Below are 12,828 nucleotides of genomic sequence, written 5' to 3'. Positions count from 1 at the left end.
TACAGAGAACTCATTCACATCAGTCCCTGCCCCATTGGAGCCTACAGTCTAAATTCCCTAACACACACACACAGAAACACAGAGAGAGAGAAACTAGGGTCAATTTTGATAGCAGCCAATTAACCTGCTAGTATGTTTTTGGAGTGTGGGAGGAAACCGGAGCACCCGGAGGAAACCCATGCAAACACAGGGAGAACATACAAACTCTACACAGATGAGGCCATGGTCAGGAATTGAACTCATGACCCCAGCGCTGTGAGGCAGAAGTGCTAACCACTGAGCCACCGTGCTGCCCAAATAAATCTCTATATCTCTGCAGCACTGATTTCTGGGAAGACTCTCCAGTCATTAAATTATAGGATTCACTGTTTGTATGTAAATAATCACAATTATGCCTTGTGCAGTCATGTACAAACTAGAATCCTACGCAGGTGACCGCAACATCCATTTTCTACTATACGTGGATCACATTGACCGTTTCAATTTAAAGTTTTTTCTAAAGAACTTTTATTAATGGCAAAGAGGAAATGAAGTGTATACCGAGTTCTTTCTTGTATGTCTTTGGAGAAAATTTTTGTGCTGTAAATAAAGATTGTGTTGTCTATGGAAACCAATCAGATTCTGTCATGTTTCTAGTGGTGGTTGTGGGCAACACTATCTATTTACTTTTGCATCACCTTTTGTTTTAATATCCCCCTTTATCTGTACAAGGGTGTTGTCATGGAAGCTCTTGCATATCAGATTGTTTAGTAGGTGAGGTTGGTACATTGTTATTACAGCGCTGTTTTCTCCACCCCCCTCAGGCTGCAGCACGACATCAGTGTGTGTACTTGATAAACATGCATGTGGATGAGTTCCTCAACACGGGAGGATCCTCTGAATGGCTGAACGGGTTAGAGTACGTGCCCCAGAGGCTTAAAAATCTAAACGAAATCAACAAGCTCCTGGCACACAGGCCCTGGTTAATAACGAAAGAGCACATACAGGTACGCAGCCACACCTGGGGAGATCACGAATGCATCGCTCGCTGTCTTATGCATGTGACCAATAGAATTCAGGGGGAGGGAAAACTGTCCAATCGTCAGGAGCCATTCAGTTAGTTGCGATAGTCTGGTAGTTTCCTAGCGCGTTCCTTTGCCGCGCAAATTGTAGGAAATTATGGTATTGGTCACGTGATAAAATATGCTTAAATCAGCTCATTTTTGTTCACACCCCTAGGAGGTCTGAGCAAAAATGAGCTAATTAAGCCTATTTTTTCGTGCAGTCCGTACCACTATAATAACGTGCAAGACTACAATAGACACCTAATTGAATCGTCGTCATAGAGCAGTGTTGGCTAACCTGTGACACTCCAGGTGTTATGAAACTACAAGTCTCAGCATGCTTCGCCAATTCATAGCAGCTTATTGCTGGAAAGGCATGCTGGGACTTGTAGTTTCACAACACCTGGAGTGTCAACACTGTCATAGTGTATCCACAATAGTGCATTGTGCAGACATAGTGAGCTGGACACACCAACAAGCTGAGAGCCACACAAAAAAAATAATTGGGCCATATTTTTAATAATATTTGAAAAACTATTGAAATGTCAAACTTCAACTTTTATTAGGGGCGGACGTCCTCTATATTTGCTCAACAAGTGTGGTGGCAGGAAAACTAGACATTTTATTGGTAATTCTTAAACCTAATGTATGTTCATGGCTGCAGGGACACCTCAGTGTGCTAAATCTACTAGATCAGGCCTAGATAACCTGTGGCTCTCTTGGTGTGGTGAAACTACAAGTCCCAGCACACCCTGACATCCATCTTAAAGGCAGAGCATGCAGGAGCTTGTAGTCTCGCCATACCTGGGGAGCCTCAGGCTGTCTAGGCCTGTACTAGATGTTTTCCTCTGATTAATTGTAATATAAACATATACCCCCATTTAATTTTGTCTCCCAGAAACTGGTGAAGACGGGAGAGAACAACTGGTCGCTGGCTGAGCTGGTGCACGCGGTGGTACTGCTGGCTCACTACCACGCATTGGCAAGTTTTGTGTTTGGCAGCGGAATAAGTCCCGAAAGAGACACCGAACCTTTGAACGGACTCCACCTAGTGGTGAAGAACAAGTTTTGCGTTTGCGATCTTGCCAACGACAACAGCATAGAGAACACAACCCTATTGAGTAACGGCACTGAGGTCAGTGAAGGAACGGATGGAGGAGCGCTTTGTTTTTTCCCTTTAGCCTAATCATTCTTTTAAATCTCCTGATTCTAAGAAACAATGGGTGTATAAAACCCTGTCTCCTGTTGTGGCGTGAGTCATGAACATTTTTATCTTCACTCGATACTGTTATTGGGAAAAAGCACCTGTAAGTTATCTGTCTTTTACAAGTAATGCAGAGGCATGCAATACTCCCGCAAGTAGCATTGTAACAGCAGGGATACTTGGGGGTCGTATTGCAGCCGTCTAACTAATATATTAATTGGTCAACTTTTAATGGTTTTACAGAATTCGGACTATGAAAGCGAGTTGGAAGCTTTGATAGAGAGAATGAAGAAACTTCAAGAAGAACGAGAGGAAGAGGAGGCGTCCCAGGAAGAGATGGCCACGCGTTTTGAGAAAGAAAAGAAGGAAAGTCTTCTGGTGGTCTCCGGAGGTTAGTACAACTGGAGCATTGACATGTGGGGGTAGTAAGGTGTGTCCATCACTATGTACCGCGGGCGCAACTATTTTGTGGCCAATCCAGTCACTGAGGGCCAGGGACATCACTGAGGGCCAGGGACATCACTGAGGGCCAGGGACATCACTGAGGGCCAGGGACATCACTGAGGGCCAGGGACATCACTGAGGGCCAGGGACATCACTGAGGGCCAGGGACATCACTGAGGGCCAGGGACATCCACTGAGGGCCAGGGACATCCACTGAGGGCCAGGGACATCCACTGAGGGCCAGGGACATCCACTGAGGGCCAGGGACATCCACTGAGGGCCAGGGACATCCACTGAGGGCCAGGGACATCCACTGAGGACACAGAGTCGTCATTGGTTCTTAAGAAAACGACGGCTACATTTGTCTTGAAACTTGGTTCAACCCACCAATTGGCTGACGCCTCTGTGTGTCCCCAATGGGTCCTCTGTAAGATAAAAATCTGACAGGTGAGGCATGCAACTTCCAGCACTAGTTAATGACCTTCAGCAAGTTATACATTAAGTTATGTAAGAAAGTGTCAGAATAATGCACATTATGTAATAAAAGGTCCCTGAACTTTCTGCACAAGTATTTAGGTGAGGAGGTGGCCCAGCGTATTATCTAAACAAGTTGGGTGCTTTCCTGTAGAACTTTTTGGGATCCAGGCGTATATTTTTCATGATCTTGAATAAGTAAATGTATTTGACATCAAAATTAAATTGTTGACCATAACCATGTACTCTACATCTGCCCTGGGAAACTGCAGTAAATCATCTTTCGCTATGTACAACCCACTTAATTACCAGCCCTGACCTCTGACCTGTCACCCTCGCTGTCTCCAGTTATAGTCTCTACATTCCTTATCTCAAGCAGACAATGGTGACCATTGCGGAGCTGTCACTATAGGTAGCGGTAATGTGCTTTTCTGCAATACAGATGTCATATAATGTTTTATAATAATAAGTCAACTTCTAAAAGTGATATTTCTATGACCTTTCCCCTTTCTGTTAAATTATTTTATTTTATTTTTAGCTTTTTATTTACGAAAGAAAACCTGTATTTCTGGATTTTCTGTATCAGGCGGCTGGTTCAAATATTATGTTATGGTCCGCTCCAGATGACTATTACTCTCAGCAATCTTCAGATCCACAAGCTGGTGTCAGACGAGGAGATTTCTCACTCGTAGTAACTGGAAGTTCTGGCACAAGAGACATTGGGACGGTCGTGAATACTGGTGCACAGGAAAAAGATTCTGTAATCATGTGGTTCCTTTCTTTTTCTTTTTTAAGCTTTGCTAAAAGAAAATGATTCCTTAATATGGGTTACAGCACCTTTTCATGTGCACCAGTTTTCCTAAATACCCCTCTGTGTGAATAGATTGCCCCCCCCCCCCCAAGGCACTTTATTGATCACTCAAATGACCCATCCTGGAACTTTTATAATAAAATGTAAACAAAAATAATCATAGATTAGTACCTCCGTGCTGTCGCTAGTGAGTTGATAGATGTTCTTATAGATATTTATTCAGACCACAATACGTAGGGGGGCGACATTATTCTTGCTTATAGTTGGCCGGCATCATTGTATCCTCACATTATCTGGTGTTCGTGACAGAGTTTACCGTCTTGTCGAGATAGAACCAGTTCTTGCTAACACCCTTACTCCGAGCTCTGTTTACTGATCACATTACTGATACGCGTTACACACACATGAAACATCAACATTTCAGAGAATATAGACTGTAGTTTCCAAGGACTGCAATGTGTATGTTTTCCAATAATTATTGTTAATGAAATAAATTTGAGCAATCTGGCTGATACCAGACTAGACCAGGGAGTGATTTTCTAAACGTATTATCCTGAAATGACATTGTACAGTAGAGAAACACATACACAAATATAAAGGTTGAGCTGCTATAATTTAGCAACTTTTGTTAACGCTAAAATGAGACTTTTCTGAATAACAAATTGGAGAGGTTTTTACATTTTTAGATTACAGTCTTTTCAATATTAAATGTGCAGGATTAGAGAGGTGTGCCGTATACCCGTAGAGGGGTTCAAGATAGCGGTAGTGCAGGGTTAGAGGGGGGTTCAGGATAGCGGTAGTACAGGGTTAGAGGAGGGTTCAGGATAGCGGTAGTGCAGGGTTAGAGGGGGGTTCAGGATAGCGGTAGTGCAGGGTTAGAGGGGGGTTCAGGATAGCGGTAATGCAGGGTTAGAGGGGGGTTCAGGATAGCGGTAGTGCAGGGTTAGAGGGGGTTCAGGATAGCGGTAGTGCAGGGTTAGAGGGGGGTTCAGGATAGCGGTAATGCAGGGTTAGATGGGAGTTCAGGATAGCGGTAGTGCACGGTTAGAGGGGGGTTCAGAATAGCGGTAGTGCAGGGTTAGAGGGGGGTTCAGAGTAGCAGTAGTGGAGGGATACAGAGGGGTTCAGGATAGCGGTAGTGGAGGGATACAGAGGGGTTCAGGATAGTGGTAGTGCAGGGATAGAGGGGAGTTCAGGATAGCGGTAGTGCACGGTTAGAGGGGGTTACAGAATAGCGGTAGTGCAGGGTTAGAGGGGGGTTCAGAATAGCGGTACTGGAGGGATACAGTGGGGTTCAGAATAGCGGTAGTGGAGGGATACAGAGGGGTTCAGGATAGCGGTAGTGCAGGGTTAGAGAGGGGTTCAGAATAGCGGTAGTGGAGGGATACAGAGGGGTTCAGGATAGCGGTAGTGGAGGGATACAGAGGGGTTCAGGATAGCGGTAGTGCAGGGTTAGAGGGGGGTTCAGAATAGCTGTAGTGCAGGGTTAGAGGGGGTTCAGAATAGCGGTAGTGGAGGGATACAGAGGGGTTCAGGATAGCGGTAGTGCAGGGTTAGAGGGGGGTTCAGAATAGCGGTAGTGGAGGGATACAGAGGGTTCAGGATAGCGGTAGTGCAGGGTTAGAGGGGAGTTCAGAATAGCGGTAGTGGAGGGATACAGAGGGTTCAGGATAGCGGTAGTGCAGGGTTAGAGAGGGGTTCAGAATAGCTGTGATTTCTTGAACAAAAGTTGTTGCCCAGGTAACACATTTTCTGCATTAATAGCAGACACAGAATATAAGCCCCTTTATATAAAGGACAACACCTAGTACAGCCAGCGTATATTCATATGGACCTAAAATACTTTACAAAGTAACTAATAATCCCAGGAAGAATGCTGTGGTTCTGTCGCCAGGAGTGTGGGTGGGAATTCTATAAATTGGGTACAACACAACTGATTCCTCCATATCTGGGGGTATCGGTGATTCAGGGACACACTAGAGCCCAGGTCAGTGCACTGGTGGCACTGTGACAAATGTTTAGGTAATGTAGCATTGGGAGAAGGATTTGTAAGGACAAGATCTTTGAATAGAAGCATAAAAGACATAACAAAGGAGCATTCATTACTTGGGGCTGGGTCAGACTGCTTATAGTGAGGCCACAATGAAGCGTTCATCCCGAATTGATGCTACCTGTGTAGATTCGGAGATAATAGCTGTGGGATAGGTTTCTTCTACACTGACCTTAAAGCTCTTTCTCACTTTCCATCATTAGTAGATGCGTATTGCATACTTAATAGCAAAGGTGGACAACCTCTGCCCCCCCCCCCTCCCCAACTGTTGTGGAACCACAAGTCCCAGCATGTCATGCAAGCTGTTTCTTGTTACCTATGGCACTCCAGCTGGCTGACGAGCCTCCGGTTGCCCAAGTCTGGCGATTTAAATTCCAAAATGGAGAAAGAGAGGACGGAGAGAAAAAAATGATGGAGAAAATTTAGGATCGTTTTTTTATATTTTCAAAAATGTTGTACACTTTTATGTACGTTTCTTTCCCCGTCCATGTTGTGATTGGGTAATGAAGCAGAGGGTACGGCGCACCCCTCGTGATTGTATTACCAGCTAGTGACGGCCATATGGTGCCTTATTCTGTGCAGCTCGTGGGAGCTGTCTGTGAGCCGCTACCAAGGTCAGATGCAGTCAGCCAGTTGGTGATTAACTCCATGGACGTTAGTTACACAACGTGGGCACCTTCCTCTTCAGGAATAAAGGACACGCTATTTGCTTAGTAACACATTGTTGGAGCTCTAGAGAATTGCTTGGCTACGGCAAACACCGGCCTCTCATCAGCTTCCATTGCTCATCTCCTACCTAGACACCAATCTATAAAACTGACATCTCCGATGGGTTATTTAAAGGGACTGAAGTGCCGGATCTATAATCTCCCATTGATTTTGGGATTTTCAGAACGACGAAATATCTACTTTATTGGCTTTGGATGTTTACAGGGCTGTTCATTATTTCCCCCTTCCCCCAATATTAAAGCTGCGTATATGATCTAGTCTTCATTAACCAACTCGGCCAAAGACGTCACTGAATGTGGTTTTCATAGTTAATAGACTGTAAAAAAAAGAATATTTATAGACGTGTCTCTTATTCACAATAAATAAATGAATCTCAAAGCCAATATAAGAATGGGATATGGTTTAACCAATGGATAATCAAAATGACACTTTATAGGCTTATTACTTAAAGGGGAATACAATATTCAGACATCCTTTCAATCTAAGCACTCCCTGACTTATGGTTACGGGATATTTGAAGGTTAGAATCCCCTTTAATTTTGTGTCCAAAGGAATGATTTATTCTTGGACATAAAGTCCTATACTTTTAACATGGGAAAGGTTGATTATATAATGGCAATTCCTTTTCTGTGTCTTGTGCGGTTTCTATTGTAAAATTGGAAATAATTATGAATTCTACAGCGCTTTGAAATTATGTTGAAAGGTTCAAAGCCAGGAGCAGAGATTTGGGAGGCTCACCCTGTGCGTTCAGAAATGGCAAAACAATTGACACCGTTTCCCTTTTTCTGATCAGCTTTCGACGACGACGTGGTTTCAATGTCAAACGCCTCCCGTTACATCGAAGACCCCGGATTTGGATATAAAGATTTTGCCAGGCGGGGAGAGGAACATCTGCCTACATTCCGAGCACACGTACGTACACTGGGCGTTGTCCGTTTTACACTGTAATCTGTATAGTAGTAATGCCACAGTGACCAGCGGTAAACACTGATTATGTCACAATCTGTATTTCCTAAATGATCATCTGTCACGGCTCCCCTTGGGTTAGAGCATGTGTAACACCTTCGACATTCCACCCTTGTGATTTTGCGTTTTACCAAATATTTTACCAGGTTAAAGTTGTGAAGATAAGAGAATTTAAACAAAGACACTCAAACACATTTTATTTTACATATACATTTTATTATTGCTCAAGACATGCACCAATCCCTCAGCTATAAAGCATTAGATTGTTACAGGGTGGTTCACTATTTGCATCCGCAAGAATCATGCTTGCGAAACGCGTTACAACAAAGCTGGTACATGTGTTTTACTAGGGCACAAACGCCTTTTGTGAGTCCCTTTTTCTCAGCATTGACTTGTGTGTAAGCAGCTTTGATGTGGACCGTGCTAGAAGCTTACTTTAGCCAGTCTAGGCTCTTGAATGTTCACTGAATAGACAAATCATTAGTACAGTCACTGGGCTTAGGCCAACCAGTAGTCAATCGGAGCAGTGAACGTTTGCAGAGTGCAGAATTCAGACGACAGCCAATCGGAGCAATAGATTATTTAGTGGTAGATAAATCTGAAGCCAATCGAAACATTAAATCATTTGCAGGACTAGACCAATCTATAGCGGAACAGAGCCATAGTATTCTCAGTTCTAGACCCTATTGTTGCATTAGCATTTTAAACAACAACCTGTGGGAAATCAAATCATTAAACTCGGCAGGGGTAGTCCAGCCAGTAGCAGATCGGAGCACGAAAACATATATAAAACAAACGGCAACAAACTCAACAGCAGTAGAAGCAGCAATTAAATAATAATATGATACATGTCACCTGGTGGAACAAAGTCCAGGCACCCAACTCGTTCCGACAGTAAATCTTTTACAGCTGCGTCTATGGATAGCCCAGACAATGGATTTATTGTTTGTATAAAACACACCAGGGTTTATAGAATGTCCTTAAAATATACAGACAAAACATGAATACATATTGGGCAATTAAAGAAACGCTGTATTGTTTCTCAACAAAATATAGAGAAGTATGATCTGCTTAGTACGCACATGACAGCTACTAGATACTGTTGTGGTCACCCTAATGCAATAGACACAAATAAATAAAATCTATCAAACATACAACCTCACTCGTATAACAATAACTACCATAACATTATCATATTTTATTGTTTAAGAACCCAAATGATCACATGTAACGTGGTAGAATAAGATATACAATTAAATCATGGGGCCCAGTCACATATCAGAATATCTGATCAGAGTCTTCTAAAATTAAATAAATGATCAATATGATTGAAACTAAAACCAGCATCAGACCAATTTAGACATATTGATTGCAGACAAATACATTGTTAACCACATCCGAGCATTCACAGATGAGACATAGAGTTGGTCTCAAACGAAATTAGAATCATGTCGTAAGTTTACTCTAACGTTCTAGTCTACATGGTGCATCTAGTCCAATGACTCCCTTATGTGCCCGTCTAATAGTAAAATATGAACCGTACATATGAGATGTCTACTTTTCTAACCTCCATTTCTTTCTGAATTCACGAGAAGGGGTAGTTTTTATTTTTTTAAAGCAAATTGTTCAGCCTCGTTATTTAACCTAAATGAAACTAAGGATTAATAACACAACACACAGATTCCCACCCCCTCCCGTCGATTTGGTCTGTACCACAAAACAGGACTCCATCTAGACTCTGTAGAATAAAAAAAAAAAAATTGGGAGAGGGGTTCTTTATTACAGTACGAAGTTCAGCTGATTTATGTATGACCTCTGTAGCAGTCAGTGGCGGATCCAGGGAGGGGGTGATCGGGGCATTCGCCCCCCCCGCCCCCTAGCAGCAAAAAGCTAGGTCCCAGCCGGCGACCACAACGGGAGGGGGCGGGGCCAACCGCGGGTGGAAGGCGGGGTTAACGCAGGCCAGCCAATCAGAGCAAAGGAGGGGCGTGATTACGCAAAATCGCCCCCCTAAACATAAAGTCTAGATCCGCCCCTGGTAGCAGTTTTGTTTACTCGGTATGACTCTGATGTTACAGCGAATACAGTCTTTCATTTAGAATTCCTCGTTAGTTACGATAGCAATATAGATTTATACCATATTTATTTCACCAGTGCTTTTGCAGGTCATAGTCTGATTATAGCTGTTCCCTGATACCGCCAGTACCTGTCATTCACAACCCTGATGTGATTTCTGCTCCTCAGTATGGAGCTGCACCCAGATTTCCCAAAATATGAACTATGAAGACATTTTCCTTTTTGAAGCTCATATTTCTATATACCTGTATAGGCAGCCTTCATATGCTGCCTTTGTCTGCTAGGATGTCCAGCTGTGACCGGCCCACAAAGTCTATTCAGGTGTCCAAAAACCTAACTTGTGTCAGGATATAGCTCACCGCAGGGGCCTTTGAAGCTGCTACAGGTGACACTGCTATCTTCTAACACTGGGATGTGCAGCCATCAAATACACACACAACAGAATTTCTGACTTCACATTTCTGACTCTAGTAGCTCAATTTATCAATGAATTCATTTGATACACCATATTTACCCTGCAGTTATGATTTAGGCATTATTCCCCACAAGGCCTAACCCTTATAAATAACGAAGTTCTCTATGTTCCAGACAATAACCTTTCATCACAAATGGATCAGTCATTGCCTAATCTACTATCTCTGTCAGGCCTTTTACAACCATTCTTCCATAGTCTTTAAGAACTGAATTTTAGGAACATGAGACAGCCAGCTAAATAATTGCCACTTGTAGAATGTATAAAACCATTGGCATCTGCTTCCTTTTGGTATGTTTGGCACTATGAGGCATGAATGCTAACCACTAAGCCACCGTGCTGCCCAATCATATGGTTGTTTCATTCGACTTGTCCGTGTACAGGCTTTGAGGATTGCGTAACAGGGAAGCCTTAACCATAGTTGATATGGAAATGTATCCTTGTCTTCAGAGCCCCTGTAAAGAAAATCTCTGCATGTAAATCATCTTAGACGTGTACTTTTTCCCCCACACAGGACTACTCTTGGGAAGATCATGGGTTCTCATTGGTAAACCGACTTTACTCTGACATAGGCCATCTTCTAGATGACAAGTTTCGAATGGTCTACAATCTCACCTACAACACCATGGCCATGCACGAAGACGTAGATACTACCATGTTAAGAAGAGCCTTGTTTAATTACGTTCACTGTATGTTTGGAATCAGGTATGTATATGACGCTAGTCTGTACTTGTCACTTGCATAAATCCTGGTCCCTTTGTAAACGGGTATATTGTTAACACTGGATTGGCTAAAATGTTTTGGGATTTTTTTTTTTTTAATGGGAACCCTCTTTTTGTAATGGCAAACCCCATATTTGCCATGAATGACAACCAAAGAAGCCTCGGCCGCCCAGAGTGAGCAGAGTACAGTATTTCCTGAAGTTGGGCTTGTCTTCTCGTGTAGAAGAAGCAGATTGTCATACAACTTAGCCCCTTCGCGTTTTTTAATTTACAGTATTTTTTCTCTGTTAATGAACAGACCTCTGCTGTTTCCCAGATACCGGGTAACTGGGTGTCTAACATGCAGATAAATGTGGTGTAATGATTAATAAGGTGTCTGCAGTAATTGTTATACAGTAATCGCACGCAAGGGAAACTCGCTGACTCGTTAATTTTCTGTGTCTGACCTGATTTTCCCCAGGTACGATGATTATGACTATGGGGAAGTTAATCAGTTACTTGAGAGAAGCCTGAAGGTTTACATTAAAACTGTGACCTGTTACCCTGAACGAGCCACCAAACGCATGTATGAAGGGTATTGGCGTCAGTTCAAGCACTCGGAAAAGGTGAGCTGACAGGAACTTGGCTCTGGTTCTACAGTATATAATAAAAAATAAAACTTTTAATGTTTGTATTGCTAACAATCCCTAGAAGGAGAAGTGCGTGTCTTGTTTTATTCGGCCATCCCTGTTCATTCTTACTGATGGCGAGAGTTCAATTCACACTGTAATCTAGCTGGTCAGGCATATAAATAAACAATGATATCTTGGTACACCTACATCCGGTTTAGTGTGCATCCTGTGTTAATTAAATTCCCTTCATCTATACTTGCATTCCACTTTACATTTCTATTAAAGTCTTTAGAACAATTAAACCGATGTTAATGACATTTCTATGGTAGGTTCTGCGTTTTTGTTGTTGTGTTTTTCATATATTGCTTTCATTGAGGAGTTGCTTATTCCATATTTTATGAACATGATTATCATTATTGATACGTACTTGGCAAGGATGAAAATTGAATATATGAAATTGGACTGGAAAGAAAACTAAAAAAAAATAAATAAATCATTTACCGCATGTTCTTCACTCGGTGGTATTCCCAGGGAGTACCACCGTTGAGGTATAACACCAAATCTGCCTTTCATTGGAGAAGACGATAAATAAACTGCCATGGGTCTCTGGCTTGTGCAGCTACAAGGTCTGCTAGAATTATATTCTGACCGATAGATTCATTCATTTTTAATTTAAAGCCTACGTACAGTGGTGGCAGACATTTTGTGGGCTGAACCATTAGTCATGCGAATGAATCTTTTCACTCGAAACCAACAGCATTAATGAGACGCTAAAATGAATGCGACGTTATGACCCTTACCTCACTTTACTTTTTATGGTTAGAATGTTTATTTAATATTAAGAGGAAGAGCACAACATCAAGTCATGAATGGAAGTAAACACCATTGTTTTTATCAGATTTAATTCACAACACAACATTTTAAAGTTAACTTGGAGATAGTAATTATTTTGAATGAGCCGATAACCAACCAATGAATTCTCTGGAAATCAATGACATCACTGAGTCAGAGGCACATAGTGAATTGCTAGGCCTTCTTCTAGTGCATACTTTTTCAGCTTATAAAATGGCTGCCGCCCATGTGTGTAGGTGACAAGTGGACTTTAAAACATATTTTTAATGAAGAAACACGAGTGTGAAAAAGAAAGCTGGCTGTGCCTGTAGAACAAGCGTAATATGGGTCCTGGTAGTGCCCATGACTTAACGGAGAGAAAGTCAAAGAGCTTG

At 42.4% G+C, this 12,828-nt stretch overlaps 1 protein-coding gene across 3 annotated transcripts in view; it reads left to right on the top strand.

Moving 5' to 3' along the window:
• Positions 1–12,828, top strand: part of SESN3 (sestrin 3) — a 73,825-nt gene that overhangs the window by 49,927 nt on the left and 11,070 nt on the right. For all 3 annotated transcript variants that reach the window (XR_012688573.1, XM_075198757.1, XM_075198756.1), the window contains 6 exons: positions 804–986; positions 1,942–2,178; positions 2,491–2,638; positions 7,549–7,667; positions 10,784–10,974; positions 11,452–11,596. Coding sequence is in view for 2 of the 3 variants with exons in the window: in XM_075198757.1 (XP_075054858.1) it covers positions 804–986; positions 1,942–2,178; positions 2,491–2,638; positions 7,549–7,667; positions 10,784–10,974; positions 11,452–11,596 (1,023 nt within the window). In the remaining variant the exon portion in view is untranslated. The remainder of the gene's footprint in view (positions 1–803; positions 987–1,941; positions 2,179–2,490; positions 2,639–7,548; positions 7,668–10,783; positions 10,975–11,451; positions 11,597–12,828) is intronic.

Source organism: Mixophyes fleayi, chromosome 2, assembly GCF_038048845.1.
Source record: "Mixophyes fleayi isolate aMixFle1 chromosome 2, aMixFle1.hap1, whole genome shotgun sequence".
NCBI lineage: Eukaryota > Metazoa > Chordata > Amphibia > Anura > Limnodynastidae > Mixophyes > Mixophyes fleayi.
This window is presented reverse-complemented; position numbering and strand designations above follow the sequence as displayed.